General features: G+C 39.4%; 1 protein-coding gene and 1 pseudogene across 4 annotated transcripts in view; one reads left to right on the forward strand and one right to left on the reverse strand.

The window, feature by feature from the left end:
- The window catches only part of LOC145906580 (protein NLRC5-like), a 72,262-nt gene extending 56,471 nt beyond the window's left edge, over window positions 1-15,791 (forward strand). For 2 of the 4 annotated variants that reach the window (XM_082994012.1, XM_082994017.1), the window contains 4 exons: window positions 7,498-7,659; window positions 7,906-8,130; window positions 12,816-12,977; window positions 14,318-15,790. In XM_082994012.1, coding sequence (XP_082850138.1) covers window positions 7,498-7,659; window positions 7,906-8,130; window positions 12,816-12,977; window positions 14,318-14,482 — 714 coding nt within the window. In that variant the 3' untranslated portion in view covers window positions 14,483-15,790. Of the gene's footprint in view, window positions 1-7,497; window positions 7,660-7,905; window positions 8,131-12,051; window positions 12,449-12,815; window positions 12,978-14,317 lie in introns of those variants that run through there. The other 2 variants (XM_082994013.1, XM_082994014.1) reach the window with 2 other exon arrangements.
- A 1,657-nt stretch (window positions 15,792-17,448) lies between these two features.
- On the reverse strand, window positions 17,449-20,241 carry LOC145906424 (small ribosomal subunit protein uS5m-like; annotated as a pseudogene).
- Between the last annotated feature and the right edge of the window lie 725 nt (window positions 20,242-20,966).

Genomic DNA, 20,966 nt, shown 5'->3' on the forward strand with positions numbered 1-20,966 from the left:
ATGTCGGTTTCTCAGCAATTCCATTTGATCCGATATCTCGGACCAAGCTGAGAACATAATTGCTCGATGATATTCATCACCGTAACAGACACACAATCGGTGAGCAATCTATAACCGAAACATTAATAATACTGGCAATCCAGAGCAATCCCAGCTAAATATTTCATCGAAGAAAAAACGCTTTTGGCCTAAATATTCTCACAGGAATCGAGGTCAGAGTTCAGCATCGTCATAAACTTCATGCAAGCTGATGTGAAAAATATCTTCGAACACAGTACAATTTCAAATGACATGTTTATATTCGCGGCAAATGACACTTGTTGCAAGGAGTAAATAATACATAGGTTATTTCATGAATCAAGATGGACGACGATTGGTAGCGGCAAGTTGCATCGCAAGATACCGGACAAATGCGAGCAATTCGCAACACCTCCGGGAGGTCTATTTGCTCGTCCCTAACATTGGCGGTGGAACCGGTAACTGTGGCACATTGTAAAGAACTTTAAGTCGAACCAAGAACCAACTCGTATTTATAACAACACGGGTGATTCATTCCAACGTATTTGGAATACTGCACACTCGTGCTTTGGCGCATACTTTGATAAAAGACTTTTAATTCAACCACAAGACAAACGTCTACTGGACCGGTAATTAGAGATGAAAATGCTGGTGTTTGACAATCCGTAACAGTCTTCGATTGTTATGATGTTCTACATTACTTGGAGTTCGACACCGGTAAAGCCTATAGTCTGGTGTCAACTTTATGGCATTTATTTCTCCTATAGATGAAGATTTTTTCCATTCTCCTACGACTCAGGCAGTGTCTGGTAAGACGCACAATAATTCCCTGTCGATCTTTAGGTTAACAAACGCGGAAGGGATCCCGGGACAACTGTCTCGGTTGCGTAGATTCACGCGTTTCAGTTCGTTGATTTCGACCTGGATCGCCCGACAGTGGCTGTTAGTTCTTCTGCCGATTCGTTTCCGTCTCAATACTTTCTGGATTATTTTTATTCAGCGTTTATTCTAGTTTTATGTGATTGCACCGCGGAAACCTCCAAAGTGGCTGGGCAAAGCAAGTCCAGGCCGACTTAAGCGGATGCAACAAATTTCGGCTGGAATGGCATGCAAGGAAAAGGCCGGTTGGTTTGCCATTTCAGGCAACGACTTTGGAGTTTTACTTGAAGGTGGTGGACAACATTGCTGTGCTTTTTGACCGAAACGTTTATGGTAAAAGCGCATGCCAGGAATGTCGGGCTTGCCAAATGTTTGCAGAGTTGCGCGACTCTTTTCTCTGTTACAGAAAACTCGGACGTTGTGGTTCGTGCCTGCCACAATAATTCCGTACGCTGAAACCCAAGGTCAACCAATTACTCACTTGCAATAACAATACGAATGTCTTCGGACATGTTTGCTTAACAAGTGTTTAAACAGGAAGCACGTGTGATGATCGCCTGACAAAGCCAGCATCTCGTGCATTGACGCCGATGGCTTGCGGTCGCCTAAGGAAGGCAAGTTGAATCAGCGTGAAGCGCGCTCCTGGCGAAAAAGATCAAAAGTTTCTGCACATTTGTATCTATCAGGTGGTGATTCAAAAATACCAATCTGTCGACGCACTGTGTCCTAATCTACTACAAGCACTACGCGGAAAAGCTTTGTTTTATCGGCCTTGATGTTCCTAAGTGTAAACTGTTCTTTTACATGCTGTAGGGATACATGTGGTTTTGAAGGCCAAGATGTCGTTAGCTTGACGGTATCGGCATTTTCAGATTCCAACTTGCGTGGAATATTCCAGTAAATCTTTGTTGAAATGCGGGTTCACCAGTTAAAGTGGTCATTAGGTTTTCGTGAACCCAAAATCTATCCTTGATAATCCTTGATAATACCCAGCACAAGTCCACTTTTGCAAATCAACCGAACATGGCGGATTGTTTTTATGTAATTTTTGTGGAACAACCACATTTTCGGGATTTTGACATGTGCGAGGCAAAGTGGCTTCACCTTACAGGTGCCACCATTAACATACAAAAAATGATATTGCCTAGGGTGCGTTGATGTGTTTTCTTAAAAATCTTTCTCTTTTTTATTGCTTTTAATCGTTTTAATGGCTACATGTTTTTTCGTATTTTTCGTGTGTGTTTTTAAGGTGGTTTTACGCCGTTCGACTTATCGCCGCGTTCCTTATCTCCACCCGCGTCTGATGCTGTTTCTCCACCGTGTGTGCAAATCTCTTACCTTCTCATGCAAGGCGGATAACTCAGTGTTTTGCCTTGGCACAGTAGCATTGCAAGAGGTCGAAGTTGTTGTTGTTTTTTTATCACTAGCCCTTTCTCTAATGTTGCTGTTTTTCAGACGTTTTTAATATCATTTAATGTGTTTACTGAAGGAACTGAAGATGCCCATGGGGCGAAATATATATTCCTGATTTATAAGCCAGGCTGATCCTGTATAAAAAGCTACTGCTTTTTTTAGTACTATCCTTGATAAAGTAGGTTACTGTAGTTCGTGACGTTGGTGTTTTCACACACGCCATGTTCAGTTACCAATCTGTTTAACTGTTGGCGCACAGATCTTACAAATGCATGCGAACAGCAGATTTAAAGTGCGAAAAACACATGGGTAAAAGGCCAATATTTGTTTGATTCCTTGTGTTTTTGATATTGGCACCATGTTTAACTTGGATGTTATTTCATTCAGCTGAAGATGCTCAACCTGTCTCTCAACAATATAGAAGACCGTGGTGCGGTTTACGTAGCAGACTGCATCCGAAACATTGAACAAGTGGATCTGCGTAGATGCGGCCTGACAAGCGTTGGTGCCAAACATCTATCGGAGAAGATAAAACTGTTGAAGAAACCGGTGAGTGATTTCATGTCTTAGTCGGAATTCGTCCAACACACATGAACTTTTGTAAGTGTCACGTGCAAAAATCCAGGCACGAAGAGAAACAAAGTTACAGAATTAGTTCTTTAAATGTTTACTGTCGTCATATCACTATGTAATGCTTCACCGTTGTATTTCAACTATACCCCAACTATGATTTAGTGACATTCTGAAGATTATGCCATTTTTAGATCTATCCTATGCACCAAACACGCTACAAGCTGCTAAGTCGTTGTTCCCGTAGACTTCTGTCAGTTAATTACGTCTCGCTGACGTTTCTTCAGTCGTGTTCGTAATGCGCGATCAGTCTCACCAATATCGACCACGTCGCAGTTGCTGTACACCACACCTTACATATCGGGCATATCTCCTGCGCAGTCCGGAAAACGTAGTGTAAGAGACAGGCGTTCAAACACTTGGATGTGAAAATCTGTAAGAGGACGCATCAAGGTGTCAGATAGCTCTCCAAAACAAGGCAACACAATGACACCCATTTGAGTCCCTTCATCACATGTAGATGGAAAGAACGTTCGTTCGCCCTCTTCACGTTACCCACCTCCTGCTCCTCTGCCTCCTCCCCAGAAATCAGGGTCTCTCTTGGGAGCATTATACGTACTACAGCCGAACAATTTGACATGAATTAGTGTCCAACTCCAACTAGCTTCTAGTTTCGGTTAACCTGCAGTAACAAATTAACGCTAAAAGCAAGGCTAGAATCCACACAAAAAACTTTAAAGACCGCAAATAGAAGTCAACAAAATAGACAGAGTTGTATTGAAATCTTCGTAAATACATTTAAAAATTAGTAACAGTGAAAAATTGAGATGTGTTAAAACAAACAAAACTACAGAGATGATAAAAAACAAAGACGAATTATTTTCACAATCACTTGTAACATTTGTTCGGTCGTCGGTTTTCGGTCCAACTAAATTCCCAGTAACTCCTCATCGTCATGCATCGTTGGTATCACCATCGTCATCCATAACACTCACTGGTAACAACCGGTGGCCTGCTCGTCCTAAGTTTCATCGCTGGTTTTACGCGAACTCATTCAACATGTTCACATGATACGTCCGCTCATTCCCATTGACATCCCGAGCAAAGTCATTAAGTTTTATCGCAGGTTTCACGCGAACTCATCCAACATGTTCACATGATACGTCCGCTCATTCCCATTGACATCCCGAGCAAAGTCATTAAGTTTTATCGCAGGTTTCACGCGAACTCATCCAACATGTTCACATGATACGTCCGCTCATTCCCAATGACATCCTAAGCAAAGTCATTAGGTTTTATCTCAGGTTTCACGCGAACTCATCCAACATGTTCACATGATACGTCCGCTCATTCCCATTGACATCCTGAGCTAAGTCATTAAGTTTTAACGTGAAATTCAAATCTAGCCTTGTTGAAGTATCTTACAGTAGTTAGTGTCCTTGGTATTTTCTCATACGCCATGTTCAGTACAAATCTATTTAACTGTTGGCGCACAGATCTTCCATATAGCAAATTGAAGGGAGGAAACCCCGTTGATTCTTTCGAAATAAAAGCAAAGTCTAAATTGCCTTTGGGTCCTTTAACGTTTTCAGTCCTTACGATTCCTCGAGGTGGTTTTAGGGGATAGCGAAGACACTGAAGTCGTCTCAATATTTTCTTACATCGTGCGAAAGTACCTTTCCATGTATTGTTAGCATGAATTCATCAAATTTATGGATTGCATCACCCCCCTCCAGTAGCGGGCAGTCGTCACGCCTGGTAACGTTCTGGTTGGCGTACGTGACGTGAATGTCTTCCTAGCGGCCTAGGGCGCGCTACCTGAAGTGGATTACCAAGTGACACGTCGCGTAAAAGCTTAACACCTGGAATCGTAATGTCCTGAAGATGAAGGCCATTCAAAGCTGTACGATTCGCCTGTACTTCGTAGGTTTGTTGCACAGTTGACAAAGCTTCAAGGTCGAAATCCTAGGTTGGCGTTTGCAAAGTGGACATGGTAGCACGCGAAAGGGCATCGCCGACTTTATTGCATTTCTCGTTGATTTGCTGCACATCAGTGGTGAACTCCGAGGTTTATGGTATGTTTACGCAGAAAAATTGCGCCCATCAATAAAGCACTGTAAACATCTGATTGCTGGGCAAAGTGCCAACAGTTCACAATCAAATGCGCTGTACTTGATTTCGGGGTTCCGCAGTTGACGGCTGAAGAATGCAAGTAGCTGTCACTTGCCGTCGATAAACTTTTTATGGTCAGCAATCAGTTTACCTCCGTCAATCATTCTGATACAAACTTACCAACTATTTCGTCGGTTGTTCCACACGGATGGAGATGATGTGAATATGTTAATATTATCGCGATTGATCGCTTTCGAAACGTAGTTACTGACTTTGCTTCACAACGGGCGAACGGACGAATAACAAATTGGCGCCGCACTCGCACTCGACACCACAACAGCGCGCGTGTTTCGCGGTGTGTACGCACGAAACGAACTCGCATCGTTACGTCATATACCCCCTGTGTTTTATATTGTGAACAGCGATCTTCAGGAGTTTAGCACTTTTTTAGAAGCCTCACAACCGACTTTTGACGAATGCGCGATGCGAAATGCATCCATAATAAGGAACAGCGTGATTTGGTGACTGCAACACAATAAGAACGATTGTAAGTGGTGTCGCTTTAACACGTTTTCTTTAAAGCCACAGAAACACAAAGAGAGAGTTTACTCAAATTCTGATACGTTATACACACCGAAAAGCGGTTTATTTACACGATTCCATGCGCTCTCGACAAATGGCAGCGACAACTTATCTTGAATCTTCTTGTTTGGTATTTTTGCAATAGTTGCAACAAACGGGATGGAAAAAACATCGCACGAAACTTCAAACTTCAAAAGCAAGCTAGAAAAGAACACGGAAATTGTCAGATAGACGCTTCGGTGTCCGTGTGCTCATATGGATTCATGTTTTGTCGGCCACTTGTTTCCTTTTTGAGACTTTCGGGCCAAATACTCATGTAACGATATGTACCAGGGATGATTAACATGTCAGCGAATACGATCGACAAGAAAACATTCGATTTTGGGTCGAGTTTCGCAAAGTAGTTTGCGAATAGTTGCCTTCCGATACTGAAATACTCTTTGTAAAGACACAACAAAATCTGACGCAATCGACCAGTTAAACGATCGGCTGAACAATCGTGATCGACGTGTTGGCCGCCCGTAATGTGTAACAAATATTTGTTTCATGATGATGTCCGGATCCAGGTTTCGCGTCGTAAAGACTTTTAGTAATTACCTGCTGCATTACTCTGGGCAAATTTTACGACATTTTCCATTGGAACAGAACTAAGGGCAACGGTGATTGGCAAAAATCACTTTTAACCCTTAAGGTGAATTTATCAAGGGGATTCTACATTCTCACATGAATCGTGGTCAGAGTTCTGCATCATCATGACCTTTAACGCAAGCTAATAGCAGATATGAAAAATAACGTCGAACACAATGCAATTTCAAATGACATGTTTATATTCGTAGCAAATGAAACTTGAAGCAAGGAGTAAATAACACATAGGTTATTTCATGAATCAAGATAAACAAGTACCTGTGGTTGCGGCAAGTTACATCGCCAGATACTGGACAATTACCAGGAATTCGCAACCCCTTCGGCAGGTCGCGTTTCAGTTCGTTGATTTCGACCTGCATCGACACTGGGTGTTAGTTCTTCTGCCGTTTCTTTTGCGTCTCAATTCTTTCTGAATTATTTTAATTCAGCTTTTATTCAAGGTTCATATGGCCTTGCACCGCGAAACCTCCAAGGCGGCTGTGTTAAGCGAGTCCAAGGCAGCTGAAGCGCTGCAACAAAACTTCGGTATTTCGTAAGAATGACTTACACACATCTGTTTGCTGCAACCATAATTTACACGTATAGTTTGCCTAATATTCATGTAACTTGGATGGTGGATAGTTTATTAACTAGGGTTGCGGAATATTTATTGGTTTAATTCATATGTTTGAGAATAATTTCATTGAAACATTAAACATCCTGCAGTTTTGAAAGTGGCGTCGCTAATCAAAATGAATTTAATTATATAAGCGCAAAACAAAAACGGTTGATAACCAAAGTTATAAACCATCTCTTTATCCAAACCCGATCTTCGATGTAACTTGGTTTCTAACTCCAAATTGCGTAATTAAGTTCAATCCCTTGAAATGTTGGCGCACCGATGTTTCGTCATTAGAAAATGAAAACAGAGAAAATCTTGTCGTTATCTGCGATGCAAAAGCAAAGCGTAAAGCGCCAATAATTCTGCCCCGATCACAATGCAGTTCTATTTTGGGTAGTCGTTAAATGTTTTATCATCATGAATCAGTTTACCTCCGTTATTCATTCTAAAACAAACTTACCAACTCATTCGTCGGGTGTTCCACACGAGCATACAAACATCAACCATTAAGTTGTCAGCGTAATGAGACATTTATTTATATTGGGAGAAAAAATATTTATGTCAAAGTTAAATAATTATTATTATTTTGTTTCGTGTTATCAAGCTATAGTTTTAATACCGCTCATTTGTAGTGTTGTTATTCATACCATGTTTTACTTGGATATTATTTCATTCAGCTGGAACTGCTCAACTTCTCCTACAACAAGATAGAAGACCGTGGGGCGGTTTACGTGGCAAAGTGCATCCGAAACATTGAACAAGTGGATCTGCGTGAATGCGGTCTGACAAGCGTTGGTGCCAAATATCTGTACGAGAAGATTAAACTGTTAAAAGAACCGGTGAGTGATTTCATGTCTGTCCAATGGAACAATGTTTATGTTTGTAATGCGTCCAACACGTATGAAAATGTCAGCGAACTAGATGTGTTGTTATAAGAGGAGCCCAGTGACGCAAAACAATACAAACAATAAAGCAGGGTCACATTTCAGGTACTTTTAGCCAATTAAGTTGTTTTTCAATTAAAACATTCTGTCACGATGCAGGATTCAAGCTCTACTAATTTGATTTGTCTGAAATGTACCAAGGAAGCTGAGAAGAAGCTGCTGAAGAATCTCGCATCGTCGTTGTTGGGGGAACCAACCAACCAAGCGATACTTCGATGTTGCAGCTGGGCTCATGAAACAAACGATGAGGAGATAACTTCATCCGTGTCCTCCTTACTCCCTGATGAGATCGACCTCAGTTACTCATCGCTCCTCCCGACCGACCTCGAGAATCTCACCTTCGTGATTCAACGGAGAAGCAAACCGGTAAGATGTTTTTTGAGCACTTTTATACCAGTAAGATATTAGTCCAGTTATGAGACTTCGAAACGAAAATGAAATTTTTTCGTGAGTGACAAATTATACAATCTTTGACTGCCAGGGATCTGGGAACAAATTCAAGTGTTTTCCAACTAGTGGAACGTTACCCCCAAATGGGTCGCATGCTATTTATTTTTTTGAGGGTGGAAATATGTGGGTCATTCATTATAACATCTATTAAACCCAGTTGTTGCAAGGAATGTACTAAAACAAAAGCAAAAAAAATCAATTGGAATTTGTAAGAGTTTGGTTGTTCATGCTTGTAACGTAATATAATATGAATTGTTTTTGTCATACAAGTTTTCATAAATTTCTGCAAGTTTTTGTCGGAATAATGAAGCATGCTACAATTTTTGAAAGGGGGGCGCTAATGAAAATATGTGGAATTATTCAAGCACAGGAAAGAAAATAGTTAACAAACCGATGCCAACTGGTTAAATGTTTGTTTTTGTTTCAGTGACAATATTCATATGGTTAACATTTATGTTTCCGGTCTTAACTGGTTCCTTAATTTCTCCAGAATCTACCCCTTTAGTTGGCATTGTACTCTGTCAGCGACACCAATTCATTTTGATAATAAGTTAATGTTATCAGATGTTTCAAATTGAAGTCAACTGATTTGTTAGCAATATTGAACAATTGATTTCGAATGCACGGGTATTCTCAGTTTCTGCAAATACGAAATTGCAAGTAAACACAGAAAGCTATGCAGAAATTGGTAAAATAAACAAAAAAAAGAAATAAAATAAATAAAATCAAATCAAAAAAATCAAAGTAAAAAGCAAAATGTCCCCTACTGCTGCCTTCCCGGTGTACTACATTGCAATGGAAGGCGTTGCGGATTCAGTGGCGCTTAGAAAATATTTGGCGAAAGACATGAACACGCAACGCAACAACACCGCAGAACGAACGCACGACGTTAACACAACACAGAACGTGAAAAAACCAATGAAGAAAATTACGTTGCAACCGAAGGTCAAATGGATAACACGTCAAGAATTCTGGTATTGATCATTTTTAGACTTGCTTAAGGCCGTTTCTCAGAATTAAATTTTGAAAATTGAGTTTTAGAGGTCTTTCGCCTTCATGCACCTGGTAACATTTTTCATCGTTGCCAAAAAAAATTTCCGGGTATGATGACTCATGAAGAGGGGCTACCATTGCTTGACCGAAAAAAAAATGATTGCAGCTGCATTAAGACAGAGCATGGGGGGTTTTGCAAAGGCTTACTGCCAAACTGCCAGTCCTAGAGGGGGTACAAACAGCCCTGGGTGACCCATAAACAGTTACAATACATCTAATTCTTAATGAATTGTGTAGAGGATGGTTGGTGACTTTACTAAATCGCAAATACTTTCTGTTATTCATTTTTTCACAAAAACAAAGGTTTCACAACCTACACTTTTTGCGTTTTCATACCTGTAGAGAAGTTGGTGGCAACGCGGCAAATCCTTTCACTATCTAAAATACCAAGAGCGTCTCTGTGTCGTAAAACGTTGGTAGGAAACTACATTTAGTTTTATTAGACAACAAAACAAATTGTTATCATCGATTAACTTAATAACCAACAAATTATTCGTGTACAGAACGTTTAGTTAGAACATATGTATTATTTAGTTCGCTGTTACTGTTGGAACAGAAAAAATGACGATGTTAGTGGCACTGATCTAGAAGATTTTGTAAACCAAACGATTTTATTATGACAAAAATTAATTACTGCAAAGCAATTTAATCCATTGCGAACTATCCAATAGTGCCGTCAGGCCCCGAGTCATAATAATCATAAGATAAGCAAAGCGGAGCCAATAATATGAATTGTGTAAGCTGCAGACAGATGGCCACTCTTTCGACCTAAAAGGTCTCATCTTTGCTTGGCCATAGTGTTTCCACCTTGTTTTCTCCGTAAGGTTGCACCTAGTTTGGTGCCCAACGGATGACGGTGGTTGTATAGTCACCACAAAGTGGAAGTCTTTGCTTGGCCGTTTGGTCAGCAAAGTCGTCTGAAAGTCACACCAGCTGTACTGATGAGACCTTTTAGGTCGAAACAGTGGCCATCTGTCTGCAGCTTGCACAATAATAACAATACATCAAATATTTTGTGATAACTTATCACGAAACACACAATTTATGAATAAAAGTTGTTAAAACCACCTTAAATTAATCACAACAAATCGAACGAAAACAAACTTCCAATCATTGCAGCCGACGGAAAAGTTGAAATCAGATTTAACTCCGCCGTCAACTGCTTCAAGCGAGATAATCACACGGGATGGCTGGTGTGAATGCTTTGCCGCTTGGCGCCTTTAAAAAACCGCGCCACCTGCTGCTAACGGCGACTGGTGTAAATTCCGTTTGTAATTTTATTTCAATAATAAACTACGTGATATTTTAAAATGATTGGAATGATTATCGTATTACGCAAGCGAATTCGCACCTGAAAATATAGTCAACGCTATCAAGATTTCTCAAAAGATCATGGTTGAATTAGGGAAACTATAAAAGAATGGGTCAACATCGTTGTATAAGTTAACACAATAACACGGCAATAAAGACCCCATATCAAGTTTTAAAGGCTATCAGCATTAACACCCATACTGAGTGATTTGCCAAGAAGATCTACTGGTACCATTCAAAGAGAAAAAAAATTGTTTACAGCTGCATCGGACAAAACACAGCAAGGATCTGAGGAGCCTCCAGGAGGATCTTATGTCCTATAGGATGGAAGAAACAATCGCAGGGGGCAAACAAAGCAACTTTCCAGTGGCATTTTTCACTTTTCAATATACACAATTTGTTTTCGATTCCATTGTTCTTGTCGGTTGTAAAGCGAACACAAAGTCTGTTATGTTGTCTACATGCATATTTACATTTGTATGTGGTGATTTAATTGAGGTGTGTTAAACCAAAAATAAAACGACAGAGATGTAAAACACAAATTTTTATGTATAGTTCAAGTAATGCTAAAGTTCGGGTGCAAACCTACTTCAAAGCATCTTGTTTATAGAGAAATAATTGATAATGCTCCACAACCACAATGTTGATGCATTCAAAATTTATTCACCTTTTCAAAACACATGATCAACAACATGAAACAATTGTATATAGTTTGCTGCTTTTATTTTTACAAGAAATGATTTGTTGATTTTCGAATGTGGGTCCTTATAAACACACAAGATATGACATGATACATTATGTAAAAAACAACCCAATTTCCAGACTATAAATATGTGGGTCACTTTATTGCCAACTGCTTGAAAATATAATCTTTTTTTTTTTTTCTTCTGTAAACAAAATGTGTCAATTTAATAAAGAACTAAAGATGTTATCAGGAATACGTATAAATATCCGACAATAATAGTCCTCAAGCATCAAGTACAATCCAAATTGTGGGTATTCTGCAATCACTGTGCCATAAGATGATTTATTTTTTCGAAGTGACAAAACAGCATAGCTTTGTGGCAAACCATAAACAGCCACTGACACTACAATATTTAAACTTTATGTAGCTTGATTCTGTTTTAAAAATTCAATTACAGGTATATGCAATTGATGTACAGTTAAATTCCTGGTCCTAGTAATAGTAAATGACTGTAACAAAACCACTTTTTGATAAACTACCGCTGCTACGTGCTAACATCTTGTACATATTTACTCTTACATATGTTCACTCTTAAAATTGCATTTATTTGTAAGCTATTACAATTGTTATAATGATAGTTGTTTCAATATAGATGTAGTTTTATAACACAGGAATCATTACAAATTTGCTGTAAAATTCATACAAAATGAGAAACAAATATTTTTTATATAAACTTCATTATTCACCAGTAGTGAGCATTAAAACAATCCTGAAACACTTTTGAACAGCACAGCGAATCATATTTTCAACTCTGCAACAAGCTATTTCGCTACGATGTGCTTACGACGTACGACGGAGTAGAACTCAATTCTAATCGATCGTAGCGTCGTTAGATCGACTTCTTTTGTCGTATGCTTCTTCGACGGCGCTCCGATGCAGTGGGCATATAACTGCTCCGACGGTCGTAACCGACGTATCGTAAGGACCTTACGACGCGCTTACGACGGCAGTGGGCATCAGCCTTTACCTGGAAACAACCGGTCGCCTCTACAAGAGTCAAAATTCATGCAAACAGCGGTTTAACAAAATAGATACGAAAAGGCACACTGCACGCTTCGGAGCACACAGTGTGTAGAACGTTCAATGACGCCGCCACAGGACCCCCATCCAGTAGCGGGCAGTCGTCACGCCTGGTAACGTTCTGGTGGGCGTAAGTGACGTCGAGGTCTTCCCGGCGGCCTGGGGCGCGCTACCTGAACTGGCACGGACAAATTAACGTGCGCTGGTTCCAGCCGATTGATGGATACGTGTTGGTCGCGACTGCCAATAACAAGTTTGAGCATGAAACTGACACAAAGCTCACATCTGACACAGAGCCTACAATTACTTTTTCCATTCTTTTAAACAAATCGGATATATTTAAATCTGGTCAAGAATTATTGGCGCTTGATTACAATAATTATTGCTTTTTTGAAACTAGTTATTGCTTTTTGATATCACTTATCTGTGTTGTTATTCACGCTTTGTTTAACATTGATGTGGTTTCGTTCAGCTGGAGCTGCTCAAACTCCCTTACAACAAGATAGAAGACCGTGGTGTGGTTTACGTGGCAAACTGCATCCAAAATATTGAACAAGTTAATCTGCGTGGATGCGGCCTGACAAGCGTTGGTGCCAAACATCTATCGGAGAAGATTAAACTGTTGAAGAAACCGGTGAGTGATTTCATGTCTTAGTCGGAATTCGTCCAACACACACGAATTTTGTAAGTGTCGCGAGCAAAAATCCAACGCACGAAAAAAAAGAAAGCTTCAGGATTGGTTATTTAATGCCTTTACTGTCGCCATATCGCAATGTAATGCTTCACCGTTATATTTCACACTATGCTCCAACTATAATTTAGTGACATTCTAAAGGTTATGTCGTTTTTAGATCTATCCTATGCACTAAACCAGCTATAGACTGTTAACTCGTTGTTCCCGTAGACTTCTGGCAGTTAATTAAGTCACCCTGATGTTTCTTCAGTCGTGTTCGTAATGCGCGGTCAGTCTCACCAATATCGACCACATCGCAGTTGACACAGTGTGTTTAGTACACCACACCTTACATATCGGGCATATCTCCTGCGCAGTCCGAGGAACGTAGTGTAACATGCGGGTGTTCAAACACTTGGATGTGAAAATCTGTAAGAGTTCGCAACAAGATGTCAGATAGCTCTCCAAAATAAGGCAACACAATCATATCCATGGAACCTCCCTTCGTCACATCTAGGCGTTGATGCCTGGTTACGCCGCATAAAGGAAGGTTGATAATACTTTGCCATCCACAACAACTTCCGCAGTGTTTTATATTTACCTGCTTTCTTGCGTCCTGGGATACTTTCAGTTTGTAACCTGTTCAATCCTGGCTTCTTACACTAAACTTTATTTTGAGCAAATAATACGCTTTAGACTACAAAGAAAAGCTCGTGGCACCCCTGAAAGTTACAAATGGCATCCTGGTTGGTAACCACGGCTGTATTCGTTTGAAACAAACAAAATATAAAATATGGAAACTGCAATGAAACAAATGAACCTGACATAACCACATAAAAAGTATGAAGTTAAAAACAACACCAGGAATCTGTAATAAATATACCAGAAGAGTAAAATCGGTTGACATAACCACTCCTTATCCAAGTATAAGCAGGACGAGGTCACACCGATAACGCTAAAGAATTACAGCTAAATTTATTCTATAATTTTGCTGTTACAGGTGACTCAAATATTAACAAACCATTGTCTATATGCAAACAATAGCGGTTATTTCAAGCAATCAGCACTCTTTCCAAAATCATTGTGATTTCCTTCATGACAAATATTTGAACCCAAATGTTGCAAACAATGATTAGATCACTGACGTAATAATCACATGAGAAGAAACTTGCTGTGTTTATTTTTGACTTTTTAGTTTATGTTATTACAAGTCCACTCTGGCCATTTTATAACAACATAATTAGATATTTACGACCATAACATGATCCTAACCTCCAAGCTTAAGTTATTTTGTTGTTTAGATGGAGTTTCTTGATCTGTCCGGAAACGATTTGACGGATAAAAGTGCTGAGTCATTGGCTGCATGTGTTCAAAACATTGAGAAGTTGCGTGCTTGGAGATGTGGCTTCACACAAGCAGGGGAGAGTCTCATCAGATCAAAGTCGGGAGGAATAGTTTTCTTGTAACTTTCCATTCTAGCTTGCAGTTCCTTAAGTTATTTTCGATGAGATATTTGATGTAGATTCAACTGAATATCACCACACTACGCTAATTCAATAACGTAACACGTGATGTAATAATAACCAGGGTTTACTGTGTGTTACGCATATAATTTGTAAACTCCTCATTTCGCAACATTAATTCTTATTCACATGTGACGTATACGACGTAAACTCGCCAATGAACCCCGTGACGCGTTAGGGTTTTCCGCTTATCGCCCGTCTGTGAAGTGTTCAAAGTTTCCACCAATTCTCATTGACTCTGTTACGCAACCACGTGTACAACTGTTCTTGCATCAATTTTATTTCTCAAACTTCTTTCCCTGTGCCCAAGCTCATCATATAATCTGGTCTAAATCAGACAACATGCAATTATTCCTCTGGCAAGTTGTGCACTTGGACACCAGTGTGTCTCGACCACAATATGACGGCTGTGTTCAAGTAGATAGCAGGGCCTGGTTAACCCTGGGATCGTGAGTTCGAACCTTACCGAGAACTTGATTTTAAAAATCTCGCTCCGACTCATCGAGAAAAAAAACAGTGAATCTATTACCCACACTATAATAAACAAATCCATCAGAACCTGTATAATGTTTGTGGAAATTTCGGTACCCCGGTCCATTCTTAACTTATGCGCGATTAAATTTGAGATTTGTTTTTATTGGTTTGTGAATTATTTGTGGATTACTGACACGCTGTTTTTTGATTTAGCGTTTTTCAGCCACGTTAGTTGATTGTGACGTCAATCTATGTTCTGCATGATTAACTGCATAAAGTGACAAAATAAATCCACATAAAAGACATGCATGAATGAACAAGATATAAAGTAGCTGCAGAAGGGACGAGAATATTGTGTGTTGACGACGTTGGGTGTAGTTAAGTATTGTCACGTAAATAAAAACCTACTTCTACTCTGCACATATTTTCGACTCGTTTAGTTTAAACTTTCCTTATAGCTGTGTGCTGTGATCAGTGGAAGCATTTGAGATTGGCTTGGTGGGATTGTAGTGAACACGCATGTGTATGTTTAATATGTATTTCTATAATGTGCCGGTACGTTGTATTACTTGCCGATGTTATGTTTGTGCAAATTTTATACCCTGGAGAGTTTACGCACGCATTCACGTAACTCTAAACGACTATTTAAAACTTTCAGGACCATCGCTCTAAAACAATTACCTCGTTTGCGACCCCGATAAAAACGTGTCAGTGTCTCCGCCTTGTCTGGACGCAGTTGTAGTGCGCTGGCACATCATGACTTGACCTGAGGGATTTTTAACTTGAAGAAGTTTATTGTTCGAAAGAAAGTTGCAAGCGGGTTTAAAAAGCGATGTAATGCATTGTCAAAAAAACAGTCATTCAGTCATTCAGTCATTCAGATCAGACAACTCATTCTAACTATTTCGGTGCCGAACTTAAATTGATAACTCAAATCTTGGATTTTGCTGTTTTGATGTCTGTGAAGTTTTTGCCATCTCAATAAAAGATTGTTTATTCTGAAATGGTGTCAGATCTATACGGATTTTTCTGAAATAGAACACGCATCTACAGGATTAAAATTCGGTTAAACTTGTTTGTTAGCTCAGAAGATCACTTTCTGTCCTCGCTTTCGCACTCGTTTTCACATTTCTGTAAGTGGCGATCACAGGCCGTTTGAAAGATCGGAATGATTAAACTTCCACAGTTATCAAAAATCACTAATTCTCGTTAAAGTTTAAGAAGTTCGAGAGTTATCTTGGAATTCCTAAGCTATTAAATCTTACAACATTCTCATATTCAGCAGCTCTGCTTTCTATCAAGTCTGTGTGGAGCTTATTCAGTGCGTAAAACTGTTTGAGGGCGTTCCCTTTCCATCTATTTTACTGTCTTTGCTTCGTTATTAAAATTGCATTCCATTGGTGCAGTTTGGCTGTTTGCAATTCTCTATGAGAAGTTATGTTGCCAATAAAGCGAAATTCTGTGCGACTAAAAACAGACTTATTTCGTGTAAGGATTCTTCTTTGATGCAAATGAGTTTCTTGCGGGGTTTTGATTTGATTGAACGTCACACTAACATCAATAGTTACGTCACAAACAATGGCGAATTACTTCAGTACAACATCAGACGATGAAACTCATTAGAGCGAAGATTCAGCAAACTGGTACATGAGGAAAGTGGGAAGATTCAATTTAATTTAGTAAAAGTCCATCGGCCAGGACCAAATTTTCACGGTTTCCGTGGCCTTTTTTTCATGGTCTTTTTTAAGGCCAAATGACCATACTTTAAATGTGACGCAAATGACGCAAATAGAAATATCCGAACGACAAAATCGATTTTCGTTCGCGCTTTCCTCGGAACGCCACGTGGTCGACTTACATGGACATAAATCACGACGTGCGCGCGTTGTGGTTCCACTTACCCGTTGCGGTACTAATTAAGTTTTTACGATTTGCTCAATTGCGACTCATAGCTTTAGGTTGTCTGGGCTATGGTGACATCAAGGTCATAGGTTTTGTTTACTTTCTTGAGCGTCAGAGTGGAAATATTTTTCGCAGTAGTAGTTTTTATTTTTAGTTTTGTTTCATTCAATTCTTCACTTCCTACACAGTTTTCTTTGTCTTCTGCCTTTCCTGTTTTTTCCAGATATTTGCGGATTGTGCGATTGGTGAGAGCTTTGTAGAAAATGTTGGGTCACTGAGAGAGGAGCAAATATTAAAACTTCTCGCTTTGGTGGAAGTTCTAAATCTACATCTGCTTTGGTTCTCCGCAGTAGAAACGGTGCAAGGATTTTATGAAGCATCAAAACAACATTCTTCTCTTTATCTGAGCTCACTGTTTGACTGCTTTTCTGGATTTTGTTAAAATCCAACTCGTTTAGTTTGATAATAGTTTGAAACATTTTTACGGAAGCAAAATGCATCCAGCCCTAATCATTACTTATCATGAAAAAGGTTTAATAGCAATTGGCTACATAATAGTTGGGCATAGGTTGAACAATACATAATGGTGAAAATACCGATGTACATGTCTGTGATTGCTCTGTGACACCTATGGTGACTAACGTACATGTCATCGTACGCTGTGCGTTCTTCATATCTGAAATGTTAAGGGTGTCTTTTCATCCGCAACACACGTCTAATCTTTAGGTATGTATGTGTATTACATAAATTTTTACTGAAAAATTTTTCGTCCTACAGTAACCTAGTGCACAAGCCTGGCAGTGTCATTTATGAAATATTACAGATAAATGTTGTGCTTTGTGTGGTAAACTCTTGTTATTGATAAAATTCATCCTGAAACCTCAGTTTTAAAAGTCCTGTCCAAATATTTACTAATGTAGAAACCTTTTTATAACCAGCAGGCTGTTAAATGCTGTATTCCTAGCTTTGCGGACTGCAGCTCCAATGTCATCCGAAGTGTTGCTGGCAACTACACCCTTTCCATTTCCAACAGCAATCATGCATCGCTGCCGATAGATTCGACCAACTTTCTTATCACGATGTGCGTCTCGTGCAACCTCCAACAACACACATTGAAAATCATCAAACGAATGTTCTTCAGTGGAATGGGGTGGAGGGATTTTAATCCCACCCCATTTTCCCCCAGTCCAACCTCTAACTGCATCATCGCGCTTGAATTTGAACTTCCTTTCTTCCCGAACTGTTAGGTATTGTTCTTGTTCCTCAGGCGTGCGTTGGTAAACCTGATCGTTGGGTTTTGCATTGAGTCCAGGCCACATCATCCCCAACGTTCCTTCACCAAACACTTTATCACGACCGAGATCGATTTTCTTTCTGCTCTGCCCACGTTTTCCTCTTCCTGACAGTTTTTGACGGGAGAAACAGAGTTCCATAGTGCGGTGGCCGTAACTTGGTTGGTGAAAACATGACGTTGTCTCTGTGGTTGCAGCGTAAATGAAACCGTTTTCAAAAATGCAGCTGCCTATAGGAGTCCTTTCATTTTGAAATATCACAAATATCAAAGTGTCCTTTTTGCATTTTTATGCCTAGAAACTGCAAAAAATGGAAATTTAATGATCTTCCAGACAATAGGCAGCTTTTTGTAACAAAAATGTGGGACAGTGAATTAGCGTTCATGGTTCGGTTAACTCGGTCATTACTATCTGCAAATTTTAATATGATGGAAGTTTACAATTTGCATATTCTTACAATGACAGAAAAATCACGAAAAATAACTGGCTTTTGCATGAATTTTGTACAAAAATTTATTGGGGTTGCCGTTATTTAGTCATCTAAAGTTTAGATTCTAAACAGACAAATTTATTTTGGGTGGGAATCCCAAACGATGACGCCATTCAGTTTTCAGCACTACCTAACCGTTCACATAAATGCTGTTGTTTGATAGTGACTAGAAACACCAATTTATGCCCAAATAATTGTTCTTCGAACCAATTCTACCACCAGCATCTACGGTAAAAAAATGACTTGTTAAGAGGAAAATCGTTGGCGTCCAATCTCCGAAAAAAAAAACTATTTAGATCGATGAGAATGTTGCAAGATTGGCGTGACCGATATGTTAGGCTTCATTAAGTTATTATAGTAATTCAATTTATAGATTTTGGAAAATGTTTTAATTTCCCATGGCAGAAAAAATGCAACTTTCTCAGTGCTCGGTTAACGAAGAAGATAATTTTGTGGCCAAAATCGCTTCTAAACTTTAGACGAATATTATTTGAAAACCTGCCGTCGTGATGTACTCTTGTAAAGGTATTGAGGTTTGATTGGCATTTAAACTTTTTCTATCAGCTTAAGTGACCAAAGTAAATCCAGGTTTTGTATTTCCTGACAACCAGTAACGTTCGCGATTCTAAAGGAGCACTCACGTGTGATATTCCTGCCTCGGCACGACGACATATCGATCGCGAGCTCTAGGATTGTTCTGGGTTCTCTTATTGAGACGCACTGGGATCTTTCATCTCTGCAGTAACCTTTCTTGCACAAACACCCGTCCAGACACAAATCAGGGCAGACTCTGGTGGAGATGGATTGCCGCAAAGTCTTGCAAGATCTACAGCCTTCCTGGCAGTCGTAGCGTCGATGGTAAACTTCATTGCTGTAACAAGCTGTGAAAAAGAAGGTTGGACTTTTATTAAACACAACTTCAATGTTTAAAATTGGCTGAAAACTAAATGAACTTGTTTTTCACAGGTACTAATAATCCTTAGTTTGTTTGTTTGAGAATATTCATACGTAATAATTTTTTAGTAAAAGAATAGTTTGTGACTTGCAAATCAGGGAAAAATATCGTATCTAGGTGTCTTTAATCAGCTTAAACAATTCCGGTGGATTGCCGAAGAAAAATAGAGAAGGTATGAACCTTCTGATGGGGACACAGGCGTTTGTTTCATCTCTGCAGTATCTAGGCTTGCAAATACAACCACTGCGACACCTCTTCGAACACTCCCTGAAATGAACTTGCTTTCTCAATAAAGTGCACGTGACACACCCGACCAATCGGTGTAGTTTTTCTTATCTTGCTTAACAAAGAGAACCTTTATTTTTACTTATGGAAAATTTTGTTTAAACATCTAACCTGGTTTAACCGACACACACTGGTTATTTCTGTCTCTGCAATATCCCTTCTTGCAAAGACAACCATCCGTACACACACTGGGACATACTCTCTCCTCCGCCGAAAGTCTGAGAGACGCGCAGTTTGTGCAGCCGCTCTGGCATTTCTCAGGTGGATGAAATTCCTCGTTTATTCCACATTCTGTTGCAGACATATGTAGGTTGTTGCGTTAGTGCTTACAGTTATGATGTAACTGCAGTTCATTCTGCGCATGAAGTTTTGAAACACATGACAAGTTTTGTGATGCAGTCCATCCAACAACAAACAAAATAATATGCACTAAGAAAATGTACAAGTTTCTGTTTATGTAATACTGGCACACATCTGTTGTTCCCATCCCGGCAATATCCTGGTTTACAAAGACACCCGGATGCACAAGACGTTGGACAGAATTGAGGTTGAGGTTGACGACGAAAATCACAACTTTCGCATGGACTCTGACAACTCCATGGAAGGAAATAACGCTCATTCTGTCCACATTCTGTATTGTAACGAAACAATGAAGTTGCATTTATCCGACATTATCACGAATTATTTGTAAAACTACATAATCATTAAAACTGTTTGTTGGGTGTATAAGGATTATGTAAAAAAATTAAGAGACTCGCTGATAACGAAGATATCACAGTAAATTTCGTTTTTTTCATATATTCTTATGTATGTTTTCATGTTAAAAGTTTCATGATGATCTCGTTGAAAAACATAAGTTTTTGTAATTTTATTTCCCCACTTTATTCTCTTGTTTTATCATTGATACAAATATACATCACCTGGCACAGTTAAGACGCAAGTGTTATTGAAGTGTCTGCAGTACCCAGGTTCACATAAACAACCGCTCCTGCATTCTTGAGTGCAAACTCTGTTTCCTGGTGGTTGTCT

Source organism: Ascidia mentula, chromosome 6, assembly GCF_947561715.1.
Source record: "Ascidia mentula chromosome 6, kaAscMent1.1, whole genome shotgun sequence".
NCBI classification, from domain to species: Eukaryota; Metazoa; Chordata; class Ascidiacea; order Phlebobranchia; family Ascidiidae; genus Ascidia; species Ascidia mentula.